The sequence below is a fragment of the Fukomys damarensis genome, unplaced genomic scaffold (genome assembly GCF_012274545.1).
Source record: "Fukomys damarensis isolate Sample0158 unplaced genomic scaffold, DMR_v1.0_HiC HiC_scaffold_16, whole genome shotgun sequence".
Classification (NCBI taxonomy): Eukaryota; Metazoa; Chordata; class Mammalia; order Rodentia; family Bathyergidae; genus Fukomys; species Fukomys damarensis.
In genome coordinates, this window is record NW_022900928.1 from 8,351,149 (window position 1) to 8,367,789 (window position 16,641).

The following is a 16,641-nucleotide window of genomic DNA, read 5'->3' on the forward strand; positions in this document are numbered from 1 at the left end:
GACACTCCTCAAGCTCCTATCAAATGATGAAATAATATAGGTAAGACTCAATTACCATTATTTCTTATCATCAAAAGCTGATAAAGGGATGAACTTGTTCTCCACTCACTCATTTTTATCTCCTTTTGAGCTACCCATTGGCTAGTAAAATGACACAGTTTTAGAAATCTACTAGTAGTGTTTATTGCCTGTTTCTCCTAACACTGGAGTTTTCTGACTCTCCTGCAGCTACAGAGAAAAATATTTTATTCTTATCTTGGTTGTTAAATGATGCTTTGATAGATGGCTAGTTAGAGGCTCTGGGAAGAAACAAAAGATCTTATATTCACGTTTCACTCACCAACTATTTTATGGGGAAAGGGGGTAGTTATTAGGGGAGAGATGCAAAAGAAAACCCAGAACGATTTCATCTTTATGATTCCTCAGTAAGTGAAAGCCAGCGCTTCATTGCTGTAACAACTCACGTCCGGTCGAAAGCATCTTTTCAGAACAAAACAGCCTTGAAAGCATTCTTCTTCCTAATTCTCCCTGATGAGTAAGTTTATAAAACTCTTGGTTATCACTCATCTGATCAGCATTTTATGAGAACCATGGCAAACTATATAAGCATGTCTTAAACCCTCAAACTGGATGAAGCATGCGAATATTAATCTCCATTCTGATTCTCATTTTTACTCTGAGACAGTGTTCCGAGCTCCAGTAGTTGCATATTGTATGGCTGTACAATAATAATATAATACAATAATAGTCACAATTAACTCTATGATCTACCTCTTCCCTTAAGCAGCTGAGACCTTTCTGGTCCATTATCTCAGCAACCTCTGTCAGCCCTGCAGTGCTCTCAGACCTTGATTTTTCCCCACACCACCTGAAAATCGCCCATTCTGTGTCGACTCCATTATGTAAAACACTGGCTCTGTTCCTCATAATTTTGCACATAAAAGCTTTTGGGGGGCTAAGCCAAACCAACAGAGATGTGAATTTCAAACTCCTTGACAACATGTGTCTCCAGGATCAAAAATCAAGAATTAAAACCCACTGGTAGCATTCTGAATCTAAAAGTGAGTATTTGTCTTGGGCTCTCATTTACTTATTGGTCCAAAGCACATCTACCGAGCACTTGTATGCCGTGCAGTAATTTAGATTCACAGATGAGTAAAACATAAACCATATCCTCAAGGATCTTACAATCTAGCAAAGAGATAGGGACAAGGAAATGCAAGAGGCCAACAATGAGGTAGACGGGGGGGCCAGTGTACGGATGGAAGAAGCCCCAAAGAAGGAGGCATGAACTCTTCAGGTACACAAACATTGATTTGTTTTGGAAAATAATCTTTTGCTCATCTTATACAGGCTGAACAACTCCAAGACAAGCTATGAGTGCTTATCCTGGTCAGGAAGATGGCTGGTAAGACTATTCAGACTCTTCCTTGCTTGGATTTGAATCTTGAGAGAAATGATATGCTAAAGTCAACCGTTAAACATTAATGAGCCCTCACATATAGCCGGTACTACTCAGGAGTTTGTTTCTATTAGTCACTTCTCATAACAACTCCATAAGCAGATACTATTAATATCCATAATTTACAAATGAGAAAACGAAGGGGCACAGGATTTTAAGTACTTGTCTCCAGCTAATAAGTAAGTGGTAGAGTAGAGTTGTGATTTGGAGTCTGGCTGTTGAGACTATATGAGTCGCCACTTCTGTACAAATGTCCTTCACAATTAACAAGTGAAATGACCACTTCTCACAGCGGTACTCTGAAATGTAGTTCATCTGCGCATGAGGCATAACCTTTGAGGATGGGCTCAATTTTCTGCCTCCTAAGGCCAAGTTCACTTTACTACAAAATTGTGCCTTCCTCTAGAGGTATCCCATATTTTTTTGAATAAACTATTTCTATTTATGTTTACAAGAATTTGTTTTTCTTTCTTTAGAATCAAACAGATGCACGAAACCTCAAGAAAAAAAAATCACGTATCTGGAATTGGTGGTGAGGCTGGTAGTGGAATAAAAGTGGAATATAACACCAACAGGTCATTGTAGTAGACAGGATGGAAAAGAAATCGTTTTGTAGAGCCATAAGCTTGTACTATTTGGGAACTCTCTTTTGAAGAAGAATATGTATTTATGACTATAAAATCAGATATGAACTTAAATTTCTATCTAATATTTAAAATATAGCACAAAAATTAATAGTTTTGCAAAAAAGGTAAGTATTAGAATACCACAAAGTATACAAAAGCCACAAATTATTTTTATCGACTGCCTTATGAAACATTTTAATTTTTCTCTGTAGAGTTTGGCTTTATGCTCTATTGAATGCCTTTTCAAAAATGATATTTAGAAATTATTTACATAACAAGAATGGAAACCTCAAGGAATAGTTGTTCTAGCATGATTATTAGAACAAACACTGTCATAGTTTAGAAAAAAAATCTCAGATTTACAACTCACAATTGGTAAATATCATAGATTTTGAAGCTAACCGGAATTCTTTTGTTAAACTTGGAGAAATCGATGAAGCTGCTTCCACAAGCAAGCTGTTGGGTGTGGAGGAATTTTCCACAGAACTGTGATATAAAAGGTTCAGATAGAAACGTGAGTTGCTTTTGGCATGGGTTTGTGTCTGTCTTTGGTGTAACTCCTGTTCCCTGACCAGGCCCTGTCTTCAGTGAGATAGACCAACTATCCTTATCTCAGAGAAAAGCAGAGGCATGAAGTGGAAGGACAGACCAGAGACAAAAAAATATCCAGCCCTCTCTCTCCAGAAGCAGGGATACCCACCTGGACCAGGGAAAGAAAAGCTCACCAGCTCTCCTGGACATTCTCAGAACCATGGTTCCGTCCTTAAATATTTTAGCCAACCATGAATAAAGGACCCATATTTTAGGCCAGAGCTGACAGCTCCCACCAGATGTCAAAATACTACAGCCTGGCGCAGGTTGGATTTAGTTTTGTTTCACAGCAAGACTCAAGAATTCCTGGCACACTAGTTACATTGCCTCAATACGCATTTAAAATCTTGAGCGCCACTAAGTGTATCATGGCAGGGTTTTTCTCTCCCTGTGTAATAGATCGTGAATATGTTCGTCTGAAAAGGCCAAGCTTTAATTTTAAATTTGACAGAATCAATGAACTCTGACTATAATAAGATGTTCCAAATTCACTATGCCGGCATGGGGAGCCAGGGATGGTCATATAAAAACTTGCTAGGTTTGCTAATGCAAGTGTAGATCCAATGCTAACCTGCACTCAGGGACACTAAAGGGCCAGAAATCACTTGGCATAATACACAGAAAGGAATTCAAAACATGGAGAAGAAAGGAATGTTGCATTCAATTTAGAATGCATAATTCACCTGAGCATACTTTTGAGAGTTGTCACTCCACGGGATCCAAGAGGTTCTATTTTTCAGGAAGGTGTGAAGAAGAGTTGGAGAGGGGAGTTCCTAAATATGTTAATGTAATTTTTCTCCAGAAAAGACAGGAGCTATTACTAAAATAAGTTCCTTCATTTTATATGTGAAGGGAGATTCTCAGGATAGCAGAACACAGAGTCATGTTTCATATCCAGATGCCACGCTGAGATGACGGCCAGAAATAAGGACAGGACAATCAGGTCCATGAGAATGGTTTGCACCACAGGAAATCTAACTATAGTCTATGAATCATGAGGCTGTTAGGTACAGATTGATTTCTGCAGCTAAGAATTAAGCCCTAGTCCTTCCACATGCTAAGCACACACTCTACTACTGATCTGTAACCCTAGGAACAGACTGAAATCCAATTCCCTAAATCATTTTCTACAATAAAAACAACAGCAAAATGTGAAGAGCTTCCTCTGATCTCCAATTTCCCAGGCTAAAGCCAATTTCATAGGTCCCAGGTGGACAGAATGACAGGGCTACAGAAATGCCTTCAAGCCTTTCAGGAAAAACTTCCTTCAAAACTTCAGAGCAGGGGTGGGGATTTAGCTCAGTGGTTCCGCTGCCTGCCTCACAAGGACCAGAGTTCGATCCCCAGCACACACACACACACACACACACACACACACACACACACACACACACAAAAGCTGAGTACCAACCTTCAGAGGTACTCGAACTATTTACTATTAATTAAGGAGACGAAATGCTTTGTGAGGATCAGCTGATAACTTCTTTGTAAAATCTAAGTCCACTTTTCATGTGACTGGAATGCTTCTGAATACATCAGAAGTTATTATTGTAGTTTTTTTCTGAATGCATCATTAGCACAGTTATTCTTAATAATTGTCAAAATTTTTATTCTGTCTCATGTGAAATACTTGTATAGCAAAATGATCTTGATCTTGATCTTATATAGCAAAAAGATCCAAGTAAGATTTCACTGTTTTATCCAGGACCTGAACTTTGGAAGGAAAATAATTTCTATCCAATTTCTTTTCAACCCAAGACAACATAAACAGTCAATGAGACTTGGAACACAGTGGGGAAATTATAATGAAGTAACAGCTTCAATCAAAATTTTGGTTACAGATGTGTCTTTCAAATAAAGTGTATCAGTCAATATCCTAGAACTTGGTATTTATTCATCCACTGGTCTGGAAAATGTAATTTTCTTAATTCAGATGAACAAAAAATTTGAAAATCACATGCATCACAGAAACAGTAGAACTCTTACTATCCTGAAAATGCCTTCAGGTCTTCAACACAACAAAGACCAGGGATATTCCAACATCCCGATGACATCAGATCTTCTACTGCATTCTGATGCCCTGGTTTGATGGTGGAGAAGAGAAATAGATAATTCGATGGCTTCATAAAATACATACATCCCATGGGGCAGAGGATAAAGCCCATGAACACTCAGAAAGGGGGATCTGACAGTTAAGCGAAGTTTCTAGGTCTAATAGTAGGGGCAGCGAGGAACAATGCTTTCTTAGTAAATGATACCTTGCCAAAGTTCCTTGATAGCTACGTGTTGTCTAATAGAGACCGAATTTATACAGGGGGGTGCTATGACCATGAAACTTGAAGTGCCTTTCTTGAACATAGTGCCATAAAACATACAAGGGCATATTCTTTATCATGCCTAGCATCACTTTATCACTGAGTAGAAGTACCATGTATGGAATCAACTCAATCAGGCCTGAAGATCCAGGGATGTTTCCTAAGAACAAACAAATGCTCCCTACTGCATCCAATTTTATTCTGCTTCTTCGGGGATCGAATTTGGGACCTTGAGCTTACAATGCAGGCGGTGGAGCCACTGAGCTAAATCCCTGGCCCTATGCTGCTTCTTTTTCCTATGAGTGAAAAAGAAGATAAAATTCTTTTATATATCTATTATTCTTACGGTATAGGATACAGCAGCCTGTGTTTCAATGGCATCGAATCCCAATTTCGGCGTATCTCTGTTAGACAGGATAGAACAAAAATACTTCTGATAAGAATGTGAAGTCAGTCATTAAACTGTCTAATTTGGAGAGGAAAACTTTAGCACATGGTCAAGGATTACAGAAATGGGGATGAAGGGATTAAATTTTATATGGGGTAATAATTTGCTTTATTTTCTTTCATTTGATATATTATATTTAAGGTGTGAAGATACTTATATATATATTTTAAGAAATCCCAAGGAAATGGACTTTAAAGCTGAAAACTGATCATTCATTGTTTTGTTTTTTTTTTCTTTTACCCCACAGTCTCACACAGCAAAAGCTCATTTATTTTCACATAATTCCACCTCGGTTTCCTCCATCTCATCATGATTAATTTTCTGTTCATTTATCCTAGGACTACACTTGCATTTTAAGCAGTGTATTTCTTGTTATATTATTTTAGTTAGGTATTTAGATGCAAAGGCTCCAGCCGAGTCATAGCTAAGAGTTTTCATTTTCATAGAAAATCCTTTACTGCTTTTATTGAACTTGTTCTGCCAGAGATATCTAGAGTCAACACAAATCTCCGGATTTCTCTGAATTCGATCATGATAAGATGTTCTGTAAACAAAAAGTGCTATTTGTTTTTCTGAGAGGAAAATTCTAATCTCTATGTTTTATATAATTCCCGAATGGTACAACATCCTGAGGTATTGTTATCTACTCTCAGGGAACTCAGTATTCTTAATGGGCAAATGTATAACAGGCCTTCTATCTAACGAGGATGTTCTTTCCCCTGAACAAGGACTGGATTCTCCACTGGAGTGGTGAATATTCAGTTCCTTCCTTAGAGTATAATGTAGCATTCTACTAGGTAATAGAACTTTTTTTTTTTCTTCTTCATCTTCATGCGCTTCAAACCTGATCTAAACTCTCAGGGCCCTTTGAAGCCAAAGGAATCTGTGAATCCCGGGAGACTCAGGTCTGGGGCAGAGGTTCTCAGAAGAAATGAGACAATTGGAAAAGAATGTTGGGAGGAAAAGAGGTTGAACATTTTTAATATTTTGCCCTGTGCTGTCACCCCAGTGGGTGAGTGCATTTGGTACACAAATCAGCAAACTAGTCATGGAAAAACAACAGAGTGAATATACGGTGAGAAAAGGTTTGTACAGTGGAACTCAATTTGGACTACGAAGTAAAAGTTCATGCATCAATGTTTCTATCATCCTGTCCTGATTGCAGAAGCTAAGCTCCAGTCAGTTAACTACCTAATAACATAGACCTACCTAAAGCCATACCACCTAATCTGGGACTCATCATTTGCTAGGGTTTGATCATCAAAATAGGATGTTAGGAAGATTAGATTCGTGTAGATTTTTGCCACTAAAGCTCCTCAACTCCAGGAATAATAAGATTGATGGAGTGAATTTATCATATTATGGTACATGTAAACGAATTAAATCAAAATTTATGTTAATCTGCGGCAAACTGCTCTCAAAATTTTCCATCCAACTACTGCCAATTTGTATTAAGTCTCTGCATTGCTCCCATATTAAATGCGAAAATGGTCCACCACAAAGGTTAAATTAACTACTTAGAGCTAATTGACCTACTGATGCCTTGAAAGAAAGAATAGAAGAGAATTTCCTTGCTCTTGAAGGATTTAATCAAACGTCAGCAGGATATAAAAGAGCCATGGATTGATCGCTAAAATATTAAATATATAAATTGCCTAACTTATTTTAAAACTTGCTTTCAAGCATTCAGAGCATGCAAATCATTCTTATCAGATATATTTCACATATATCAGACATAAATTACTTGTTCAAACCTATTTACACAGCTGGAAAATCCCCCAATTAACTATCAATCAGAGAAAGAAAAAATATTGCTCTGAAACTGAAATGAGATTTAAATTGCTGGAAGACAATCACAAAGGTCTTCCTGTGATATGACTTTGGATCGGATCAAGAATCTTGCGTATTTTTCTTAAAGTAGTATTTCAACAGCTTTCCACATGAAGTTGAATAAAACTATCCAAACCAGGCATGGTGTTGCATGCCAGCACTCTGGGACGCTGAGGCAGGATTATAAGTTCAAGTCCAGCCTAGGCAACTTCATGATGTAATGATACCCCATCTCAAAATAAAACAAAAATAAATAAAAAGAGGGGGGACTTGAGATGTAGCTTAGTAAGAAGCCCCTGGATTCAATCCCCAGTACAACAACAAACACACACAAACAAACAAATGAATAAGCAAATACAACTATTCAGAGAAGGTACTGACATACTCATCTCTCTTTACCAAAATTGTTTCTCAGTTTCACTATGCCGACAACATCCTGGACAGCAGAGGATATGAAGAATGATTCAACACACATACATAAAAACACACAAACAAACACACACATGGGTAGACTTAATACTGTACCTCAGTTGATATTAGAAAGTCTTCTGGTTTTTTCCTATGAAAAGAAAATACTCCTAATCTGTCTGGGCTTGAATACTTTATAGACAGAAGATGGGGCTAAAATTCCTGAATTTGACAAAAGCATACTCAGAGTCATAAGCAATAATGGCCATGTTGATATTAACTATTTGCTTTTCCTCATAAAATGCAGAAAATAAAAGCCATCTCTGTGCTTGTCAAAAATAAGGATGCACGGTAGTTCTACCTCAGCTGTGTGTGATCAGAAGTCAGTCCCGAGCTCCATAAATGCTGCCAAGGACACAGATGGCGACCCAGTCAAGAGCAGTCCTGTCCAGTTGGCACTCAGATCCCATTTGAATTTTTGAGCATTGAAAATGAAGGTTATAAAGAGTATTTTAAAGCTTCCTTCTCTTGTTTAATGAACACACATGTTTTTGTAATAAAACAAATTTATCAGCATATGAAAAGACTTTATCTTTCTATTCAATGAGACAAAATGCTTAGGGTCAAGGAAGTAGTTCAAGTTTAATAGAAACACTACAGTGTAAGTTTGAAGAGAATTTTTTTGTTTTTCTTTATGTTTTATGATATTTAAAAAGTATGTTGCATTGAAGAAAAGGATTCAAAGAGAAACAATTAAATTTGATACATAATTATTATCCATATTATATATTATTGTGGAGATTTTAGGTAAACGTCTACATGTTTCCATATAGCAGCTATCATGCTGAATATGAACATTTAAAAAGTATTAACTCTCTTCTAGTTAATCTAAAATTCTCATAAGAATCACTTAATTCTTTTTCTTGTAGGAAAGGCAGACAATGTTTATCAAGCAACATTTTATGTGGTGCATACAACTGTTAATCCTATTTTACAAATAAGGAAATGAAGACATAACAAATTAATAAATAACTATTGAAGCAAAATGGAATCAAGGTCAAAGCCTTTGAAATTTAGGCCAGTGCTCTGGGCCTGTCTTCCACTTGACAGACCTGAATTAACAACTTAATTTGGGGATCTCTCATCTGTTTTCAAAAGTATAGGTTCACCAAAGAAACCAAAACCAGAAAACTGTATGTTAGCCTTATAGGGTTATTTATTCTCTGTCATTATGAAAGTTTCAAGTGATCCTAACTCTGAGGCATTGAGCACCCAGTCTTCAGAAACAGGCACCACAAAACACAGCTTTCCCAGCCTATGCTGTGCAAAGATAATGTCTTGACACTGTTGGGTCACATTATTTATTCCTCCTTGCTAATTGCATTAGAGTATATTTTCTGCACGAATTCTTCCCCTATTATTATTTTTTTAAGGCAGTGTCTATGTAGTTCAGACTGGCCTTGAACGCACTCTATAGCCCATGATGGCTGCAAGGTCCTCCTGCCTCAGCCTCTCAAATCCTGGAACTACAGGCATGAGTCATCATACCCACTTGTCCTCCTAGTAGACATTATGTTTTCTCATCAGTAATGGGAAGTAAAAGTGACTCACATTCCAATAGAAATCAGAGCAAAAGAATAACTGCCATCCGAACATCAAGCTTCACATAAAGAATTCCACAAACATGTCTCCTCCTGTCACACTACCTACAGCCAATCAAAAGGAGACAGCACTAGACACGGAGGGGGATTTCCGTATCAGACTCTTGTTCAGTCCCTTACCAGTCAGATGATCTGGCTTTAGAGTCTGTATCTACTCAAAGGAGGGACGGGAAGGGAAAAAGAATGCGACCGTCACCAACTTTGTGGAACATTGGGATCTCTCCTGGGGAGTCTGTATCAAATGTCCAGGTTGCACACTACAGGAATTAATCAGAATCTCAGGTACAGGGTCCCACTCTCATAATTTTTTAAGGCCTCATATAATGGCAAAGTGGAACAAAGTTAGGAATCCACTGAATTATCTGATACCTTTATGGAGTTCTTTCTAAGATGAAAACAATTGGAGGGTAGGAGTTGTGTTTTCTATAATACTTTTAAAGAGTGATATAAAATGCATCAAACCCAAGTGCAGTGCCAATGCACATACTCACACACACTCACACCCATGCACACTCACACACAAACACACACACACACACACCCTCAGGCACTAGTCACTTTACCTCTGGTCAGCCAGAGCAGCAGAAGCCGTCTAACAGTTATTTTTTTATATTTTTATTTTAATCTACAGTCAACATTATTTAACCATATGTTTTTTGCTTCTTTTTCTTCTCTTGTGTGCTCCAAAATATTGAACATATTTTATCATATATTTATAATAACTATAAGAATACTAGGACTCAGTTACAAAAAGAAAACCTGAGCATTCAGAAATGTAATAATTGGTCCAAAGTTCCTTAGCACCATGATATAATTCATTAATATAAAACAAAAAATTATCTTCTAATTGTATTATTTCAATACTCTACCATAATATTTTAAAAACAAATCCCTATTCAGTCAGTCCTTCTTGGCTAGAATTACTATACACTGCATGATGATACACATTATTTCTCTAAAATTTTAATCAACAATCAGATTGAACCAAGTGTACTTTTTAATACAAGCATTTTCCAAAATATTTAATTAATTACCAACAGGATTAAGTACGTAAAATGCAAGTAAGATGTCACCTAATTTCAGAAGTACCCTCTGTGCTTTGTTGTTACCACAGGCACTGATGCATCCATTTACAATCAATTATCGAAGTGCACCAGGTTCCTAAGCAACAGCAAATGCAACCTGCCTCCGAACAGTCATGTCCACCCTGGGCTCTTTACCTTTGCAGGCTTGTGAGCATCCATGCTCTCTCTGAACTTGTCTTGCACAGTTGCTGCGAGCTGACAGAGCAAAGCACCATTGTCCAACTTCTCCATGAAAGTTTCTGCTGTAATCTCCTTCCCTGAAAGAGTGACGGAGCATTATAAATGCGTCATCATTCCCAGCACGAATGCCAGGCTCATGCTGAAGAACACACTCGACAAAATTTTTATTAGCAAGATTTCCATTCCAGATGAGCTGTGCAGGTGGAACTTAACCATACTGAATGGCTTCTTTGCAATTTTACAGTTTTCATTTAGTTGCAAGAGTGTCAACATTTCATATTTTCATCACATCAGCTGCATCGCATTTCTATTTCACGTTGAAAGTGACAAATACTATCTTGAGTCAGTGAGTCCCACCATTCAGCAATCAGAGAGAATACAAACAAACCAGTTCTTGAAGCCCCAAGAACAGGTTTATCAGGGATCATCCAACTTGGTTTCTCTGTGCAGTCCCCTCCTGACAGCCCACTGCATCACCATGGCCCACAGATAGAACTATTATTTTATGCTGGTACACGTGTATGACTACTTACAGGAACACCATGGATGCCCTTCCTATAATTTAAAACTGATATTCTTATTACATGAAAGATCGACCACCTTTGACACATTTAATAGCATAGCCAATGCATTTAAAACCATATTTCTGAATTCCACCAATCTGGTTTTCCTTTTTAATTATTGTATTTTCTGTGATATAGACCTTGCACTGCAGAATTGTTATGCTCACATCTGCTTTTATCCCTTCTCCTCATAATTACCTTCACAGCTTCAACTAATGCTCTTATAAAAAAATGAAATACTACTCAGCCATAAAGAATGAGAAATTAGAGTCATTCATAGGAAAATGGATGCATACTGAGGTCATACCCTTAAATGAAATAAATAAGCCACACACATATAAATACCAAATAGTTTCTCTGGTGTGAAAACCTAAAAGTGTATATATGATCCAAACGGTACAATGGACAATGTGAAACAGGAAGAAAAGGGCTAAAGATGTAGGGGAAGTGGGTGGGTAGGGGAAGGAAATAAGGGACAAGAAAAAATATGAGAAGATGAAAAAATGGAAAAAAAAGTTTTTGTAAATAAGGAAGGGAGGGGGGTGAAGGGAGGGCAGGGCTATGGGGAAAAAATGAGAACCAAGACCTGTCATGTAAAGGTCCAAGAGTCCAATGATGAGTGTAACCGTACTGTATACCTAAAATGTACCACTAGACTCAATGAGGAAGAAAAAACACAAAACAAACAACCCACAACTCGTCACACCCAACATTTAACCAAATCCCAGTTAAAGATCACTTTTTTCTTTTTTCTTACATAGCCCCTAAAACATTTTCTTTCCTGTTTCTCTCTTCTCATTTTGTAACAGCTTTATTGAGATATACTTTATATACCTTCCAATTCACTCCCTTAAAGTATATTCTTTCATGGCTGTTAGTCTATTCAGAGCCGTATAATCATCACCATAATTTTAGAACATTTTTATATCCCCCCAAAGAAACCCAACACCCTTTCTCTGTCACACCTGGGCCCTCTATTCCTCAGCCCTATAAATATCACCACTAATTACTTGCTTATACTCTCTCCCACAAGTCACCTTTTCTAAAGCGCGCTCCTTAACTTGATTTCTTCTTTTGCTAAGTTTCAGAATATTTCATCTTTATTGTCGTAATTTCCTATAACTTATGAGTCACAAGTGCTGTATATTCAGACTTCCATTTTTCAAGGCATGGTCTTAATATAAAAGCCTTCACGACCTGATACCTCATCCTGTAGCAGGGAGAGCGACAGCCTTTTACTGTTGTTCCTTCTTTCTGCTGGGGTAAATTCTGTGTTCCCTGCAATCACAGACAGCTCTAGGGAGAGACTGTCCCTGTGCTCAATGACATCTTTTATGTCTAGTCATTTTCATGAATATCATTTATTTTGACATGGATTAACCACTTTATTTTCTATGGTTTATTTTCTATTCTTTATTTTGCCCAAAGTTCTTCTTTTTCTCAACATGATACAGATCTCTTGAGATCTAATATTTTTTTTACTCTCCTACAGAGATGGGAAAAATGTTACTCGTATCATAGCCACACAGGGATATGTTCAGAAATTATGGCAATTAATAAATAAAGAAAAGAACTGGCAGACATCTTTGACAAAATAATGTGCACTTTTTGTGAAATACAGTTGTTAAAATTTAAAAATAAGTATTTTAAAGCTTTATACTGAGAAGACCATAAGCACCATAAGAAAAATGCAGATAGGTCCTTTCCATGAACACATGAAATAAATATAACCCAATTAGAACCGCAGATGAACTGTTCACTAAACCGACATTATCTAATAGTTTTGAATTTTAAGAAACATCTGTTTAAACTGAGGGTTTTTTTTCCAGTTTGGGAGGAGGGTGGCTGGAGAGGAAAAAGAGTTACTTTTTAATGTTTCTGCTCTACTGCCTATCTACACGGAGCCCCTACTTAGAATAATGAGTTCTGCAGGTTGTGGAACATCAGTAGCTCTAAGTTTTTATGACAGAGGTTAGCCTGTGCACACTTACTTTCATTTCAGAATTGTGTGCAGCTTAACTCAATTTAGAAACCAACACAATGGTCTCAAGGCATAAAAAGCCAACATACCAGATTATATTGTAAATTTGCTGTTTTGGCCTGCATTTGCCAACAATAAGAAGTTATTTTCAAAATGGTTTAGAAATAGATATAAGAAACAGTTTATCTGAATTATCACTTCATGCAAATGTGTTTGAATTTCAAGATTAAAAGCTAAACTTTACACTAAATTGTTGAGTATGTATGCTTCCGCCATAAGTTATAAGACTTTCTATGTTTGGAAGGTAATGATTAAAATTCATTATGTTCCAAGCCAATTTAAAGGTCCATTCACAATTTTAAATGATAAGATGATGACAATAAGTTTAAAAGAAATTTTGAAAAGAAAAATGGCTTTCATTAAAATTTCATTAACAATTTACCCAAAGATATGAGTTGTACTTATTATCCTTTATACCTGAAGATTTTTAGCTGCTCTGCTTTTTAAAGAATATTTGAAGAGAAAATTTTACATGGAACATCTGTACCTAGTGAAAAATATATTAGGTGTCAATTTTCAATTCTGTGTATTTTATAACTTGAAAAGGTGAGATTCTTTTATTTTTGGCTCAAAGAGAGACCGTTACATTCTTTATAGTTGGAATATATGCCTAAAATGAAGGAAAAATGCAAAACTGAGAAGTTAGAAAAAAAACTTTACATGTAATGTATTTTCCACCCTACTATGAAGTATCATTAAAAACATATCAAAGTGTACGGTATAATTGTAAGAAATCGGGTGTAATCATTTTGTGACATGATGCATTACTTCACTCTTTATTGCAGTAATATTACTAGCAGTATTCCAAAGAAAAAAGCAGAATATAAAACTAGTTGAATTTAACCAGAGCAAATGCATAAAAGTAGGTTGTAAAGAATTAATTGAAAATTTTCAGGTAAAAGCCTTAAAATTTAAATATTTCACACAGAATCAGATCTTTAATGTAAATTGTGATAGGAGTTCTCATATGTGAGATTATAAATATCAGAAGCAGTGAGAATTTAGAACTAAAGAATTATTTCTTTCCCAGCTGCACCCTTTCAAAGGTTCTGACATGGTTAAGGATAATGAGCAATGAATATGTATAATGAAATCATATTGAATTTCTAAACTGCACTGGGTTGTAAAAACTATGGATTTGAAGATAAATCTAAAATACCCTAGTCTAGAAGTAGTATCTTCATTTCCTGCATTCATGATTATCAATTTTGATCTTCACAACATCAATTTAGGAATGATTGTCAACTTCCCAGTAAAGATTACAGGGTTTCATTAAATATTATACTTAGTCATTTCTCCTTAAATTATTAAGGCTGCGTGATAGGAAACAAACAACCACCAGAAATTTAAAACAAGCAACAAAACATGACAGACATACTTATACATATCAATGTATTCCTTTCAGAAATATATATGTCTGCCATAATTTCCACAAAGATTAAGTACGCATCTCTAAAGTATTCTGCACTGGAACCACCTGGGAAAAACTCATTTTATCTTCAGTGGTGCTGAGAAGGAGATTTTCCCCCAACAAATAAGCAGTACTGAATTCTTAAAGAAATGAGCCTATCTAATAATTGTGTTTAATATGGAAAGTGTTTCAAACGCTTTCCTTGTATGTGTATCTCGTGAGACTATAAAATGGATGTACTATTTTACTTTTGCATAGATAATGAAACTTAGGGGTGTAGATTAAGTAACTAACCATTTTCTCATTGAGGAATCTGACTCTTTGATCCAGGAGTCTGAGTTTAAAGTATCTACTTTCACCTAGTATGCATAACTACTTAAACCTTAGCTGAGTACCCAGATGACCATTCCTGTAACAATACATTGTCCCAAATTCAGTTGTCTACTCCTATGTAGAAATGTTACATGAAAAGGAAGACAATGATGCTGAGGAATGAAAAGCAACTTACTTTGGAGTTTGGAGAAGGACTCAGCATATGGTTCATGTGTCTTCTGATGTTTGATCTGATTGATTACAGAACCAAGTGGCTACACTGTAAATCTCCAACGGTGGTCCAGATAGGGAACTTGGATTCTCTCATCTTTCCTCTACACCTCTTATTCTCAGTGTATTTCTCACACGAATTCATTTACTATCTTCATTCAAATTATCTTTACTATCTTAATTCAAATTATCCAGATTTCTGAGACTGAATTTTGAAGGTTATGAGATAGGAACTGATTCATTATAACTAGAAACCCTAGACCAATGTGTATGACACAGATGAAAGTGTCTGCCTACACAAATAATACATATTATACATTGATATGTTAAAAAAAAAAACAAGTTCTGTTGGGAAAGTCAGGTAGCACGAATGACTCTGAATGGTGTCAATTCCTGACCATGAATTCGACTCTTTAAACTTTTTAACTGGCATAGGATATTACCCTTCCTAAGGAAGTTTTATTGACCATGGGTACCTTGCAGGGTTAGCATCTAAGCAAAGTGCATCAAACTGTTCTAAACCCAGTAGATAACAGGTGTAGTTGACAACAGCAACTCTGATAGACAGATAATTAATTTTTAATGTTGAAAAATATGTTAAGAAATAACTAAAAATAAAAATATTATACACTAGTCATTTAAAATTAAAACAACTTAATTTTCTTTTACATTCATGTAGGAAGGTCTGAGAAGAAAAGAAGAATCACCATGACATCAAGTGTCATAATATATTTTCTAATACTGGTCAAATAAATTCAGCATAACTACATTTTAAATATATCTTATACTTTACTCAGTCTGTGAATATTTCAAAGAAACTAAGTCTTGGGCCAGGGATTTAGTTCAGTGGTGCCACCTCCTACCTTGAAAGTGCAAGCAAGGTTTTGAGTTCAATCCCTAGTACCAAAAAAAAGAAGAAGAAGAAGAAAAAGAAGAAAAGAAGAAGAAGAAGAAGAAGAAGAAGAAGAAGAAGAAGAAGAAGAAGAAGAAGAAGAAGAGGAAGAGGAAGAGGAAGAGGAAGAGGAAGAGGAAGAAGAAACCAAGGTTTGATTCTAAAGATCTCTAACATTTGAAAAAAAAGTCAACTTTTTATTGTTAATAACTATAATCCCTTCTCAAAAATATACCTTCATGTGATTCATATGCTATTGTTGAACAAAACCATATATACATATGCAATTTTTTTATTTTTAGGGTTTTTTATTGTTGTTTGTTTGCAAGGCTGGTGATTGAACCCACATCTCAGGCACTTGCACAAAGCTAATAGTAGACAAAAGTAAACTATCATTTTCAAACTATTAAAAAATACAAGTGAAGCAAACAATTTGAGAACATTTATGTTAATATGGTCCCTTAAAAGTTACATGAACCACAGTCCTCAAATGTCCATCAGCAACCATACGATTAGTATGAACTGTACAATTAGCATAATGTGTCTAATTTATTTGAATGGTTGCTCCAATATGGGGCTATTGGT

The 16,641-nt window shown here is 36.1% G+C and overlaps 1 protein-coding gene across 4 annotated transcripts in view; it reads right to left on the minus strand.

Annotated features, from left to right (window-relative positions):
- Gas2 (growth arrest specific 2) overlaps nucleotides 1-16,641 on the minus strand; it is a 124,362-nt gene that overhangs the window by 96,248 nt on the left and 11,473 nt on the right. For all 4 annotated transcript variants that reach the window (XR_004517403.1, XM_033764065.1, XM_010621269.3 and 1 more), the window contains one exon: nucleotides 10,562-10,683. Coding sequence is in view for 3 of the 4 variants with exons in the window: in XM_033764065.1 (XP_033619956.1) it covers nucleotides 10,562-10,683 (122 nt within the window). In the remaining variant the exon portion in view is untranslated. The remainder of the gene's footprint in view (nucleotides 1-10,561; nucleotides 10,684-16,641) is intronic.